Below are 16083 nucleotides of genomic sequence, written 5' to 3' on the forward strand. Positions count from 1 at the left end.
GCTCTGCACAGAAAATCCATAAAGGAGGAGAGAAGAACTTTTGTACATTTTTCCACTGTGGCAGAAGACAAATCCGCTTTAGTCGAGTTGTATTCACAGTAATAAGTCAGCACGGCACAAATACATTTAAACTAATAAGAAGATAAATGACCATAAATGTAACTGGAGCCGTGAGGGAAAACAGGTCCGGACAGAAACAGCTCTAAAATGGGACGAGTCATGTGGCTTGTGTCCATGTACTTTTGACCTTGTAGTGTAAAATCTGTGTGTGTGTGTTTGTGTCTGTCTATATAAAACATGTTGTCTTCTGGCCTTCAGATGTCTGAATTCGGCTGTGGAGGCTGTTGTAGCAGGTGAGTAACGCCACGTCGCCATCTTGTGGTGAAACACACCCATCTCACCCAACTGGATAACACATCAGCTGTGAGGTGTTCTGTATGTAACTGAGTACATTTACTCAAGTACAAATTTGAGGTACTGATGCTGTAATGCAATTTTCTTTTGCACTTCATCTCAAGAGGGAAATATACTTTTTACGCCGTACAACTCCAACTCAAACAATCAGTAGGTTAACACAAAATAAATCATACTGTTGTTAAAGGTAACAACTTACCCGCTGATATCAGGTCAGTCTGCTTTTATTTTGAAAAGAAGGCAATCTGTTCTTTATTTGTCACGTGCATAACGGTCATATTTAAATTTGTGTTCTCAGACTCCTCATACAAAATGTGCACAAGTACAATCTCAAACATAAATAGTTCAAAAGTTAAAACCCAGGAGTAAAACTCAACAAAATCTAATATTAAATAGGGTATTCTGCTGAATACTAAGGTAGACTTGTGATAAAATAAAGATAGAATAAATATATGTAGCTGTGATGTGTGCAGAAATAAAAATTCCCTTTATATATAGAGTTAATAAATATATATGAGGTCATGTGTGGTGCAAAGCTGAAGAGTTCAACTGATTGTCTGTCTGTTATTAATACTCGTCCCCTATTTCTATTCCTTCGTCTTCATCGAGGAAGTCCCTCCCGACCTCTTCGTAGTCCTTCTCCAGGGCAGCCATGTCCTCTCTGGCCTCGGAGAACTCTCCCTCCTCCATCCCCTCTCCCACGTACCAGTGGACGAAGGCCCTCTTGGCGTACATCAGGTCGAACTTGTGGTCCAGTCGGGCCCAGGCCTCGGCGATGGCGGTGGTGTTGCTCAGCATGCACACCGCCCTCTGCACCTTGGCCAGGTCTCCTCCAGGAACCACAGTGGGAGGCTGGTAGTTGATGCCCACCTTGAAGCCAGTGGGACACCAGTCCACAAACTGGATGGAGCGCTTGGTTTTAATGTTGCTGATCGCCGTGTTGACGTCTTTGGGCACCACGTCGCCGCGGTACAGCAGGCAGCAGGCCATGTACTTTCCATGACGGGGGTCGCATTTCACCATCTGATTGGCCGGCTCGAAGCAGGAGTTGGTGATTTCGGCCACGGTGAGCTGCTCGTGGTAGGCCTTCTCTGCCGAGATCACCGGAGCGTAGGTGGCCAGGGGGAAGTGGATGCGAGGGTAGGGCACCAGGTTGGTCTGGAACTCTGTCAGGTCCACGTTCAAGGCGCCGTCGAAGCGCAAAGAGGCGGTGATGGAGGAGACGATCTGGCTGATGAGGCGGTTCAGGTTGGTGTACGACGGACGCTCGATGTCCAGGTTCCTGCGGCAGATGTCGTAGATGGCCTCGTTGTCCACCATGAAGGCGCAGTCGGAGTGCTCCAGGGTGGTGTGGGTGGTCAGGATGGAGTTGTACGGCTCCACCACGGCTGTAGACACCTGAGGAGCCGGGTAGATGGCAAACTCCAACTTGGACTTCTTGCCGAACTCGACTGAAAGACACTCCATCAGCAGAGAGGTGAAGCCAGAGCCGGTTCCTCCTCCAAAGGAGTGAAAGACCAGGAAGCCTTGAAGACCGGTGCACTGATCAGACTGATGGAAAAAGGTAGGAGTCAGTATTTAAGAACACTGCCGTGCTCCAGGCAGTACAGCTCCCAGCAGGTGTTGCCCATCTGGACACCAGCCTGGCCCACGTGGATAGAGATACACTCACCACGCTGGGGAGGAAAAAGAGATTGGATATTATTGTTACTTAAGGTTTCTGTCCTGTTTAGATTTCACTGCTCTACAGCTTTATGCCATTATTTTATCATTAAGTCGGTACTGACCTGCTGAAAATGTCGGTTTAGCACCAGGAAACGGTGGAGTTATGGTGACTTTTTCAACCGCTTTTGTATTTTTTTGCAACATTTGCGTCACAACCTGCTTTCTGCGTGCTCAAACTGACAAGTCTTCATATGCAAACTCTGCAGATCAAATCCATCAAATCAGGAGTCAGTCCTCAGGGACCTCCACACCCTGCTGAAGTATTTCTAGGTCCTTGTTAAAGATGAGGGTGGGGGCGGCGGAGGGTCGCTGAGCGCTGAAACAAGTTAGGTCTCTGTGAATTTGTCCTGAGGGAGTTAAAGATGTGACGTTGTCTGTCCTGTTGGGTTAACTGACTGCTCACAAGAAAAGGACAGAAATGCAAACGTGTGAGACCAAGACCAACAACTCGGTTATTATCCTAAAATTTCCAAATCAGATTATTTACTTTCCGCCCCGCTGCTGTGTGTTGATGTTACTGCAGCAGTTAGTCTGTCAACAAGAGACCAGCTGCTGGTGGTAACAGCAGCACACAAACACGTCGGGAGTCGCTGTCAGAATGCCATCGTGGCACGTTTACGGTGACCAGGAGTGAAGGAAGAAGTAAAACGTTTATATCCCCAACACCTTTTCTCACTTCAAACTAAAGCTTCAGTGATGTCAAAAAAATATTTAAAAAAGAAGATTGTGCAGCTGTATGAACCAAAAAACAGGCCAGGAAATGTGTTTTAGAGGAGTCACAATAATAACACCTGAATATTGATAACAATGAGTGTTTATTGGTATTACAGCTTATTTATCACTTTATAAATATAATTATATTCTTTAAAAACCTTTATTTAAACAGAAAAGGACCATTTAATGAGCAAAAGAAAGAGTGAATGAATGAATTTTATATCTATCGATCGACATGCAGCCTCAGGTGTCAGAGGATTTAGTGCCTTCATGGTCTCATCAGCGAATATGTGAGAAATCACTTAAACTCTTTCTTATATTTCTAAATAAAACAGAAATTTGTGTTTCTGGACTGAATCCTCCTGCAGGATCTGGCACGCTTGAACAAAGTGTTTCTGTTCCTCCAGATTTTCTTCAGGGACACATATTTTTCCACTTTTTGCAACAAAATTATGCCACAAATGAATGAGTTGTTTGTGATTTTATCAGTTTCATGCGCTTTAACAACACCACAGAGTTATTTTGTGAAGCAGGGGGCCACTAAAGTAGAAACAATAGACAAAAGGTTTCAGGCTTCTGGCAACTTTTGTGGAGGAAAGTGTGTAATGCAACCATCAAATCAAGTGTTTGTGTGGCTCAAACTTTTAGATGTGACTCATAATTCTCACCAGAAGCAAATAAAACACTGCAAATGTTGCTTTTATTGGGCGTCAGACGACTGAAACAAAGACTTTGTACTCACCATTGTGCTGTTCTGTTTCTCCTTTTAGGAGAAGATGAAGAAGAAGAAAAAGAAGAAGAAGAAGTTGAGACTTTGAGTTCCTCTGAGTGAAGTTCTGTCAGTGCTACACTTTACTACAGGGGAGGTGTGAGTGGCTTCCTGTTTGAGCCTTTTCAGATTAAAAGCACTCACCTCATTTAGTTTCATGTAGCCTAAAAAGTAAGTGCTGCTCTTACTCTGAAAAGGCCCAAACAGGAAGCCATATGTCCCTCTATAAAAAACCATAAGGCTGCAGCTGTTGTGGCTCCTCCTCCTCCTCCTCCTCCTCCTCCTCCTCCTCCTCCTCCTCCTCCTCTAGCAGTTATAAAAGTGTGTGTGTGTCACACACTGTCAAGACTTCACTCACAGAGATCCCATTATAGGTCACTGTGAGATCCTGCAAGTTTACACTTCTTCTTCTCCTCTAAAAAAAGGAATCCAAACAGCACAATGGTGAGTATAAAGTCTCTATTGCTATTCATTTTAAAGCTTAAAGCCATAAAAAGTCATGTTAGTGGTATTCAAAGTCTCTACTAAGGAGAATTATGACTTAAGGCTTTAAAAAAATGTGAAAATGGTACATTTCCTGTTACATCAGCACACTTTCCCTCCAAAAGTTGCTTCAAAGTCTGACTTTCTGTCTCATGCGTTTACATTTGAGGGGCCTCAGCCGGCTCCTGAAATCACTCTTTGACTCTGCTACAGCACATGAAGCGGATTTAATGTGTTTTAAAGGAAAAAAACACAAAACCATGAATTCCATTGGTGGAAACACGCTGCCGGGCATGCGGCTGCAGCTCCCAGTAAAGGTTAACTGTTTCCATATGGGTGGTGGAGGGCATGCGGGCTGCTTTTGGGAACGCTGATGTGTATTTTACTTTTCGCTTGTGGCGTTAGACCTTGGCCTGCCACATTAATTTCAAAAAAACAGCAGCACACCACGCAACCACGACGCATATTTGTGAGGGGGGAGGGCACATGACCGTAAATCCCAAAGCCTTGGATCAACATTTCTCAAGCGAACACGAGCTAAAGAGTCTTAAGTTCATTCTCCAGGACGTTGACCTCTCTTTCCTGACTTTGATCCTGCAGTTAGTTGAGCTGCAAGTGGCGACAGTGTTGTAATGTTTGCGTATAGTTTGTCGAGGTGATAACTCGAGGTGGGGGGGAAAAGTCCGTTTTCACAACTTGGTTTTTGAACTGCTGACACTTCCTGTTGGGCCATTTGGTAGACAGCATGAAGAAGGAGGAGGTGTGAAGGAGTCCTGCTGCCTCAAAAGAGCACAAAAACATAGATTTTCTCCTCGGAAACGATAAAATCTCGATGTTTTCTGATTGGTCGTTGCCTCAACACACAACATCTTACAGCACAATGCCCTCCCTGTGTCGCTGGGATCCAAACATCTGTGTGACGTAGTTACGGGACGAGACACAGGAAGCAGATAATCATGAAGTGAAGTTGCCTCGAAGTCTGAATTTCACAGCCTGTGTGTGTGTGTGTGTGTGTGTGTGTGTGTGCGGATGTGGCGTGTTGCAACACCACTGAACAAACAACCCACAACTTCCACTTTTCTCCTCTCAATCTGAAGCAATCTGGCTCAGGAAACAGAAACAGAATGGAAAGTGCATTAAGCCGCTGTGCATGCTCCAGTGGGGTGTAGTTGAGCTCTCTGTGGGACGCATGAGTGGAGCGCCACTCAAAATAGCTGCTGCTGCTGCTGCTGCTGCTGCTGCTGAGCTGGCCGCCATCGCCATACTTGGCAGCTCCCGTGTCACCGTAACTCCTCCCCTGACGCTGTCAGCAGGTTTCCAGGAGGGGAGGGGAAGTCGAGGGATCAAAATTCAAAACAAAAACCCACAACGAGCAAAACAATCTATGTCAAGTTTAGCTGCTGTTTCAAAAATAAAAAGTTAAAGTTGTAGTTTCTGCTGGTCTGTTCAACTGAAGTGTCGATCTTTAGTTCTTTGGTTGTAAGCAGAGCGACCTTTAGCTAACCATTTCAACTGCTAATTTTACATTTATCCGTAAATGTTTTTCTAACTATTTCAACGTAAAGCCATTACCTTTAGCCACCTACATTATTCAAACCTTTTGTATCCACTTTTAGCAAACTATTTCAACCATTCGTCATTAACATTTAGCAAATGTTAACAATTTCAGCCATTTTGTTATTACTTTTAGTGAGTTTTTTCAATAATTTCCCATTACTTTTTAGCTTATTATAACTGTTTATATATTAGCCTGCTTTTAGGAAACAATTTCAACTTTAACTTTTAACTTTCAGCTAACTATTTCAACTGTTTATAGCAAAATTATTTTTTAACTATTTTCAGCCATTTATCAATTAGGTTACTTATAGCCTTACTGTTTATCTGTAACATGTAGCTAGCTCTTTCCATTGTTTATAACTTTTTACCAACTCTTTTGACTGTTTAGAACGTTTGCTAACCATTTCAGCCATCAATCTTACAGTTAGCTAGTTCATTTGGTTCAAATCTTTTATAGCTGTCGGTCTGCATCATGTCACCTAAGGAATGTGGATCTTAAAAGAAAGTAGGTCACTCATGTTCATGATAACTCGCTTTGAGATGGTACCTGATAAAAACCTATTGTGTGAAGCACTGTCTTTAAACTAGTCTGCTTTAAGACTGCTTATTGGACTGCGTGACCTTGTGAGGGAGGACGGGTTCTGCATCGTTGGAGCCCGGTTATTTGTGTGACAGAAGAGGTGTCACTGGAAAAACAAGACAAGCTTTTAGGCTTGCCTATAGGCTCAAAGAGAGACTGACATCACAGGAATTTCACAACAACTCGAATATTTCACTGGCTCATGTGTTCCCTCTGGAGAAGAGGTCGCAGAGGTCGTGGTCAGCTGCAGCCTCGTTTACCTCCAAGTCACTCTAATCTAAGTTCACCTAAACTCTTGTATTGGCAGGTATGACGTGTGAAACAAAAAGGGCGCGATGGTATTTTGACAGCAATACTTGGCGTGTTCGTGTTCTCATGTTCCCAGAACCAGCTGGCCTTTTGTTGGCAGACTAACTTGCAGCACACATTTGCATTTCTGTCGCTTTTATCTCCTCTTTGAACGGCCATTCAACCAGCAGGACAGACAACGTCACATCTTTAACTCCCTCGGGCCAAATTTGACTTCCAAATGGGAACAAACTTGTTTCAGCACTCGGCGAGCCTCCACCACCCCCACCTTTATCTTTTACAAGGAACTAGAAATACTTCAGTAGGGTGTGGAAGCACTTTGGCCCCTGAGGACACTCTGACGAGACTGTGTTAATCACCGCTGCTTGAATATTTAGATCAGTGACTCCTCATTTGATATGTCACATCCTACTCACAAGGAATTGTGAAAGGTTAATGTTTTTTCAGCAGAGTTTGAATATCCAGACTTGCAAGTTTGAACATGCAGAAAGCAGGTTGTGACGCAAATGTTGCAAAAAATGCAAAAGCAGTTGAAAAAGTCAACATGACTCCCACCGTTTCCTGGCGCTCAACTGTCATTTTCAGCAGGTCAAGACAAAATAATGGCATGAAGCTTTTTGGCAAAATAAATTAACCAAAGTATATTGAGGAATTCGTGAAAAATTCAGCATTTTGCAGATGGAAGGCAGCAAAATCTAAACATTAAATATCCTTAAATCATTCTGGATTCAGGACAAAATGTCATACACAACTCTTTCTCCTCCACAGCGTGAGTGCATCTCTATCCACGTGGGCCAGGCTGGTGTCCAGATGGGCAACACCTGCTGGGAGCTGTACTGCCTGGAGCACGGCATCCAGCCGGACGGCCACATGCCCAGCGAGAAGCCCACCGGAGGCTACGACGACTCCTTCACCACCTTCTTCAGTTCGACCGGCACCGGGAAGTACGTCCCCAGAGCCATCTTTGTCGACCTGGAGCCCACCGTGATTGGTGAGTTAAACATCAGATCTCACTTTTCAGTACTAGTTATGAGACAATAATTGGACATTTCACAAAGAAAGATTAAAAGTCGTACTCAAATAAAAGAGGACCCACAACCATCTCTTCTCTCTCCTTCAGATGAGGTTCGTACAGGAACGTACCGCCAGCTTTTCCACCCCGAGCAGCTGATCTCAGGAAAGGAGGATGCCGCCAATAACTACGCCCGAGGTCACTACACCGTAGGAAAGGAGCACATCGACTCCGTTCTTGACAGGATCCGCAAACTGGTAAGAAGGACTGAAGGGCAAGAATTGTGTTTCTTTTTTGAGAAAACAACAGTGTAGTTTTTGATTAGTTTGACACAATCATTATAAAAAGTATATTTTTAGTCTTCTTGTGGCGTTCTTAAATACTCACTCCTATTTTTTTCCATCAGTCTGATCAGTGCACCGGTCTTCAAGGCTTCCTGGTCTTTCACTCCTTTGGAGGAGGAACCGGCTCTGGCTTCACCTCTCTGCTGATGGAGCGCCTATCAGTCGACTTTGGCAAGAAGTCCAAGCTGGAGTTTGCCATCTACCCGGCTCCTCAGGTGTCTACAGCCGTGGTGGAGCCGTACAACTCCATCCTGACCACCCACACCACCCTGGAGCACTCCGACTGCGCCTTCATGGTGGACAACGAGGCCATCTACGACATCTGCCGCAGGAACCTGGACATCGAGCGTCCGTCGTACACCAACCTGAACCGCCTCATCAGCCAGATCGTCTCCTCCATCACCGCCTCTTTGCGCTTCGACGGCGCCTTGAACGTGGACCTGACAGAGTTCCAGACCAACCTGGTGCCCTACCCTCGCATCCACTTCCCCCTGGCCACCTACGCTCCGGTGATCTCGGCAGAGAAGGCCTACCACGAGCAGCTCACCGTGGCCGAAATCACCAACTCCTGCTTCGAGCCGGCCAATCAGATGGTGAAATGCGACCCCCGTCATGGAAAGTACATGGCCTGCTGCCTGCTGTACCGCGGCGACGTGGTGCCCAAAGACGTCAACACGGCGATCAGCAACATCAAAACCAAGCGCTCCATCCAGTTTGTGGACTGGTGTCCCACTGGCTTCAAGGTGGGAATCAACTACCAGCCTCCCACTGTGGTTCCTGGAGGAGACCTGGCCAAGGTGCAGAGGGCGGTGTGCATGCTGAGCAACACCACCGCCATCGCCGAGGCCTGGGCCCGACTGGACCACAAGTTCGACCTGATGTACGCCAAGAGGGCCTTCGTCCACTGGTACGTGGGAGAGGGGATGGAGGAGGGAGAGTTCTCCGAGGCCAGAGAGGACATGGCTGCTCTGGAGAAGGACTACGAAGAGGTCGGCATCGACTCATTCGAAGAAGACGAAGAGGGGGAGGAGTATTAAGAAAAGACAGACTTGTATTAAAGAAACGGTAAAGTTCTCCTCCAGAAGCAGTGTGAGTGTTCATGTGCAGTTTCACGACTGGTTTGTAGACCATCAATAAACACTAATGTAACTGCGGAGCTGCAGTTTGTCCAAGATCAATCCCATGGTGTTTGGTTTATTGAAAAATTACTCTCCGGTGGGAGAGAATGTGTCTTTGCCTTCTTTTCTAAATAAAGCTGTTTACGTCTACGTCTCCTGATCAGAACTTTTTTGGTGAACTGACTTCGAAGAATTAAGTCTTTGGACATTTGGACTAAATATGGAGGGGGGCGTTTCCGCTGGTTTCAAAAATAAATCTGATTGTATGTAAGCTCATGAGACAATGACCCTACTTCTCACTTGTTCTGTTACCTCAGTAAACCGTTTCTTTATGAATTTATGGTCTGAATCTCTGGTTCTTCTTCAACACAGTATGATGCTCAGATTGTAAACAAAAGGTCCCATTTAGAGTTTAATAGACGGTGGAGGCTTTAGGATGTAACTATCTTGTGACTGACCTCATGATAAACTGGTTCCAAAATACTAACGTGACACCAAACTCAGAGCTTCAGGACATTAATCATTTGTTTGAGCGGTCCAAAACCCACAACACAGTCGTTTTTATAAAAATATAAAGGCTGTTTTGAATTTCTGGAGCTGTTGTCACATAGAAACAAGTCCTGAAGCCCAAACCTGCAAAAAAGTGCCTCCTATCGCAGTGACGAAGGGTGAGCCCCAAACAGGGACTAACTTACTTTCAAGATTCATAATTAAAACCTACTAGACACATAACGCCATCTCACCACGGTGTGGCGCCATCTTGTCCAATTGTCAACTGTCGCTACACGCTGAGATGTTAACGACATCATGTGGCAACAACTGCAAAATAAAAGTTTGTACTAAAAACACTGGCGGTGAGAAGTAAAGTAAAACTACTATACTCCAATACTTTTTTCTTTCCCCTTTTACATTTGAACACAAATATCTGAACTTTCTCCTTCTCTACATTTTCAGAACAGACTCTTTGCTTCAGTTTGAATGCATTTGAGGGGAATTATCAATCATTAATTAGGTTGGAAATTTACTGATTCTACCTTGAAGTTTAAAGGAGCACTTTGTGCAATTTCACTGTTTTACTTTTTTTATATGTGGCGGACCCTGCCACTTTTTTTTAGCTTCAAACAAGTGTTTTGGGACCCGATTCTCCCCCTCCTGAAGGAAAAACATGTTGTTGTTTTTTTCAGGTATTAATGCAGTGATTCCCCTTTTTTTTTTTTATCAGCAAAGCAGGTTAGATCCACTAGATGGCGTCCTCATCATCTTGATTTAATCCAACACGACTGTATATCCAGTTTACTCTGTGTAGGAATGGAAATATCCTCTGGCTGAGAGTGTTACTGACACTGCTGCTGCTCATCCTCTGAGCCCAAATGTGGACTTCACTGATGTCAGCGGAGAGGACAGGAAATGGGGGAGAATGGGGGGATGGGAGACTCTGACATGTAAACAAAGATTCCTGGCTGGACATGAACCAGAAATTTAAAGGAGCACGCCACCGTTCTTGCTTCTGTTGGAGCTCCTAATCTGTAACAAACATGTTTTAAACACTATGCTTGGAATTCTTCGATCCACGTGGAAGTTTTTCTGAGTTTATCACCACCCTGAAAGACATTTGGTCACTTCTAATGAGTGAGAATCAGTTTCTCCCCTGTTGTTCTGTGGTGTTTTTAAGTCAGATTGTAGGTAAGGTTTTTTTTCTTGCAATTCACTTTATTATTATATTGCAGAAGAATCCCTTACGCTGCCATCTTGGTGCTTGCTCCAGCAGAAGTCTGGTAGATTGGGGTTTTATTATATCTAATATAACGCAAGTAAATACTGAAGTTTACTCAAGTTTCTTTCAAATTCAGCCTTCATCCTCCATCGTTTGTGAACTTCACCTGTCCATCACCCTTTATAGGAATGGAAAGCTGCTCCAGGAGCCGTCGGAGGCCCTGAGCTGATCGCGCCAGGCCTTCAGCTCTGAATGTAAACGTCCTCATAATCCTCAAACAGACCCCTGAGTCCTCAGGAGCCTATAGCTGCAGCCCCCTGAACCGCTCAGTCCTCTTCAAACGCTCCCCTAAGCATCTTTTTTTTCTTTTTTTGGAAAGGGGAGATGGTTTGCGACGGACGGATAATGGAGATCTTTTTCAAGTGTTGTGTTTCGTCCGCCTCCCCTCGGAGGAGCACAGATTACTTTTCTTTTACATCTTCCCTCAGACTGAAAACTATTTCTCCAGAACAGTTCTGCTGAGAGTTTGGCAGCTTTTCTTCATCCTGTTTGCGGTGGCTCGTCCGTTTTAAGTCATTTAGTCAAATCAAGGAGAAAAAGCAACATGTGGACACTTTTTGGAACATGTGGAATTTTTTTTTTAAAGGTTCCAGTCGACTGTTACCTCGACTCTACAGAGGATTACTACAGATAACAGAACATTAAAGCCACACCTTTGAAATATTCATTCAATTTAAGCAAATTGCTCTATTTGTAGGACTTGAGACATAAAAATCAAAATTGTGTTACAGCTCAAAACAAGAAGAGGGTGCTGTTCCTTCAGGTAAATCATGACGGAAACTCCTGCAACATTTTCATCTATTAAACTGTTAAATCTCAGTTAATCGAGCTCGTTCTGGATTATTCTCCTTATGTGATCCAGCAAATCCCCTTTACCAACTTCCTGTTAATGAATTAGCTCAGCTTTGGGCTTTAAAAGGTTCTTGATGCCTCACCTGGGCCCCTCAGTGTTTTCTCTTTCTGCTGAAATAATCCAATCTGCTGATTCAAGTGTTTAGGCAGCGGCTAGCTGTTAGCAGAGAATGCTAAATTCAGGGACTCCCTGAAGGATTTAGCCTCAAAAATAAGGAACTCTAATCCCTTCCAATTATTGTCTTGCTGTTGTCGATGACAGGAAGATTTAGAGGAGGACCCTTCATCCCAACATAACACTAATCTGTTTTAATACAAAATCCACTGATAGCTTTCTTAGACAAACAAAGCTCTTAGAGAAAGACTTCATGGTGTGCAGATTTTCTCATCATTACTTTTTAAAATGAAGTTTATTGTGTTGTTTTTATGAATGACAAGCCTTTTGTTAAAGATTGTAAAGCATAAAATATAATTTTGCAGTAATGGAAACATGACAAAGTGTGTGAATTAGCTTTGGCAAGCTACTAGCAGTCATTGCAGTCTGTTTTACACATCAGTTTATGGAGCTTTAAAGTTGTTGTTTTTTTTAACACATCCTCCAACCTAAATGATGAATAAGTCAATTGCCAGTGACTCCTTAGACAACATGAACAGTATCACCATATTTCATGCTTTAAAAAAGTTAAATCTCAATTAAACATAACAAGCTATTGTCATTATCCATCATCAGAGAGAAGGTTTGGTTGTTTTTACCAAAGGTGGATGTTGAAATTTAAAGGATTTGATCATGTGTTCCGGAGAATGGATCAATCATAAGTCACCGTCTGTCTCATTTATAATTACAACAAATATTGGAGCATCTGCTCAGTAATCTGTAATAATCTGTAATGGATTACATGTTGAAAGTAACCAGGCCTGTAAATCCGTTGTGATGCTGCCGGTCTCTGGGCTGCTGGTGATAAGGGTTAAGCTGTATTGAAGCTGGATGGATGCAGAGATCAAAGTCGGCAGGTCAGAGCCTCTGAGAAATCCCACAAGTTGTGCTCTCGAGATAAAAATACTTGATGCTCCTCAAACCGGCCCGAGGGAGGGCCACGAGGCTTCAGGGTGGCCCCGAAAAAACAACCTGTTACTGGTGAAAGCTGAGGTAAACCTCAGAGGGGTGAGCATGGTCCTGTTTTGGGAAGCAGCTTAGCTCTTTCTTAAATCTTGAATATTCCTTATGGAGTTCTGAATGGTGACTCATTTGCACTTTATTTACCGTCACTGTAATATTTCTATGGCATATAGGGGACCAAAGTGTGTCTTTCCATGAAGCACACGCATAATATAATGCCTTGGCTGTACACTACATGGCCAGAAGTATGTGGACACCACCCCAGTTCATCCTAAAGACATTGGATGGGGGAAAGGAGCACATTATTGTCTAGAATCTCATTATTTTGCTGTAGCATTAAGAGTTTTGAAAATGATGTGAATAAAGTAGCCACATCTCAACCTAATTTTACCCGTCAGAGGAGATCTAAATCAGGGAATACAGTTCAAATTATTGATTTTTAATGTTCTTTCTGATTATTTGTGAGAAAACAGTCAAAATATCCATCACAGTTTGTCTTCCAGTGTCTTGCTTCTTCGTTTAAACAGTCCAAAACAAGGAACAAGGTAAATTTATTGTCATCTTTTTTAAACAAGGGTTTTAAAAATGGGACTTTTCCACTTAGAAATTCCTGAGGGGTGTCACTTTAAGCTCTCTATGTGGCAACAGGTAGTGTCTTTTGCAACTTATATAAGTTGCTATCATCCTGTGTGTCCTGCTGACTCTTTGTCAAACCTCCGGCATAAAAACAGCTTCTGTTCCCGGCGGCAAGATTGACTGGTGACGACTATGTGCCACGATTTCGAGCAAAAACTTCATCTTTGTTGCATCTGCTTTTGTGGCATTGTAGTTACCGTCTCTGGCGGCTTAAAAAGAAAAATAAAACACCAAATTTTATGAGGAAAAGTCACAGCGACAGTCTATCCCTCCGACTAAGTCTTCTGGGAAAACAGCCTGGCTCTCCGGGAGTGAGAGCCAAACAACTGAGTAAGAAAAGTATATAAAGTTGCTTTAAATACATATAAGTAGCAAAACCACAATATAGAAATACTATGTAAAGGTCCCACGTTAAGAAAACATAAAAATAAATTGAAGATACCAAAAGTTAAAGTGTTTTATACATCTTCATGTCACTGCTGGTGACCTCGTCACATTCCTAGAACGTCCATACCTATAGAGCAGCTGCAGCTCGCTCTGTAATCCTGCTGTGAAACATCTGATATTATATCATCCTCCCTCTCTGCCTGCCAATCACCATCACCATCAGAATAAATTGGACTTTTCTCCGATACCGCCATCGACTCATTTCTATCTCCGCCCGCCATGCCGGAGAATCGAACGGCCTCCACTATTTATTGATCTGCCGGCCCATTAAAACCTCCTCGGGAACATCATCCTTTTCTTTTTTTTATCATATAAGACCTTTCTCAAACCACAAAATCAATTCTTTCTCCCGGGGAGAAGAAAAAACATGTCACACTGTTGCGGACGAGGACGATTCAGATCTGATTATTTGACTCCTAAGGATTTGTTAGTTCACTGGACGCCTCCTAGAAGCAAAATTAATGGTTTTATTTCTGGAACACGCTGACGAGCTCCGGCCTCGTTTGCCTCGCTGATCAGTGGCTGCGTGTTCACGTACGTCTTGTGGACTTTCCTCCTGACTAACAGCAGCAGAGTCAGACTTCTTTAATGCCACGTCTAACCACAGGGCTGCAGAAATGTCAGGCAGCCGGCGGCCATTTTAACACACACACACTTCTTACTCCGTCTTTTTACTTCACGTCTCGCACGAGGACGTATGACTGCGTCTGTCAGCTGCCTCTGTAACGTATTCAGGGTTACCTTCACCTTTGACCTTTATTTACACCTGCAAATATGTAGATCATGGCCTGTTTGACAGCAGAATTTGTCTTTTTTTTTTTTTTTTACTAACAAATGCAAAAAATACAGAATGAAATGGATTTTTGCTTGTTTGCCTGTGTGAATTTTCAAAAACAGCAAAATGTGAAAACATTAGTCTGTTCTTTACTGTTTTGAACCATTTTGAATCAAGTTAATTGAATTGTTTTCATGTGTCTTATATTGTTTTATACCATATATTAATCTCACCTTCTCAAATACAGGTTATATAGTGTTTTCCTGAACGTCTACCCGCTGCAAACATATTTGATCAAGTTGTTTTAACCCTTCAAATGACATTTTCAGTGCTTTTTTTTTACACATAGACAAGTGAAAAATCATTCCAATAACTCTTTATTATCATGTTTTATTTTGAAGGAGAGAAAATGTGTAAAAATGCCTTTATTCAGATATTAATGTTATTATTTTTTTTCTGTGACTAGAAACACACCCGTCAGCTGTGATGTTATGCACCACAGGGTGTATTCTGCCTTCTGGACATGTATTTAGATAACATCATTTTATTTTGATAGCCCATAATCAGGACCACATCCTCAGCCCCTCGATTTGAGTGAAGAACAATTTTCCACAAATAAAAATCACAGTTTACAAATTTCAGTGACAGAATGTCTGCTAAAAAAAATATCTGTCTTTTCAATCTTGCTGTTTGATGAAACTATTTAAGTGTAAATTATGTACATATTCTATAAAAAACTAAACAAAGACACAAAATAAAGCAGAATCTAAACAGGCAGAATATATCCTGAGGTGCTGAACATCCGCTGGAGCGAAGTGGAAAAGAAATCTACAAGAAAAATATCTGATAAAAGTTTTTAAAAAATGGTTAAAAAATGATGTTTGTATCTGTCTCGGTTTTTAAGAATAAGAGGATTTAACAGTTATTCAGCAGACACTTGGTGCATTTTTACTTCCGTGGATCTGCCACCTGCTGACTCGTACACAATACTCCAACTTGAAGATTAAAATTGAAGCATGAAAGGTTAAATATAATAAATAATGTCTATATTATAGCGCACATGACCTGAGCTCTGAGCTCTGCAGAATAAAACAAATCACACAAAGGCCTGAATTAAATTAAATTATCTGCATTTGTTCACTATATACCTCAATATAATAAGGAGAAATATGTTCAACTTTTTATCTCACCATGTTTTAAAACACAGCATTTAAAAAAGTGTTGCCTATTAGGCTGCAACCTGCATTCAAGCTCACCAATGTTATATATAACTGTAAACAATTACATGTCTCCAGATTGGCATTTAATATCAGATAATAAATGTTATGAAAGTAAAAATGAACTTGAAGTTTTAATTGATATTTTTGATGGATGACACTGTTTTCAAAATATTCCCTTCTGTTTTCTGTCTCAAAATAAAATGAAACAAAGAAATGAATAAAATGAATAAATTCCAG

General features: G+C 42.5%; 2 protein-coding genes across 2 annotated transcripts; one reads left to right on the forward strand and one right to left on the reverse strand.

Annotated features, from left to right (window-relative positions):
* Positions 1-679: 679 nt before the first annotated feature.
* On the reverse strand, positions 680-1896 carry LOC119014994 (tubulin alpha chain-like). The gene has a single exon (XM_037090485.1). The coding sequence runs from the start codon at positions 1879-1881 to the stop codon at positions 982-984; it is 900 nt and encodes a 299-aa protein (XP_036946380.1). The 5' UTR covers positions 1882-1896; the 3' UTR covers positions 680-981.
* Positions 1897-3915: 2019 nt separating this feature from the next.
* On the forward strand, positions 3916-9296 carry LOC119014993 (tubulin alpha-1C chain-like). Its single transcript, XM_037090484.1, has 4 exons — positions 3916-4066; positions 7320-7542; positions 7672-7820; positions 7970-9296. The coding sequence occupies exons 1-4, from the start codon at positions 4064-4066 to the stop codon at positions 8942-8944; spliced, it is 1350 nt and encodes a 449-aa protein (XP_036946379.1). The 5' UTR covers positions 3916-4063; the 3' UTR covers positions 8945-9296.
* The last annotated feature ends 6787 nt before the right edge of the window (positions 9297-16083 follow it).

Source organism: Acanthopagrus latus, chromosome 24 (assembly GCF_904848185.1).
Source record: "Acanthopagrus latus isolate v.2019 chromosome 24, fAcaLat1.1, whole genome shotgun sequence".
NCBI lineage: Eukaryota > Metazoa > Chordata > Actinopteri > Spariformes > Sparidae > Acanthopagrus > Acanthopagrus latus.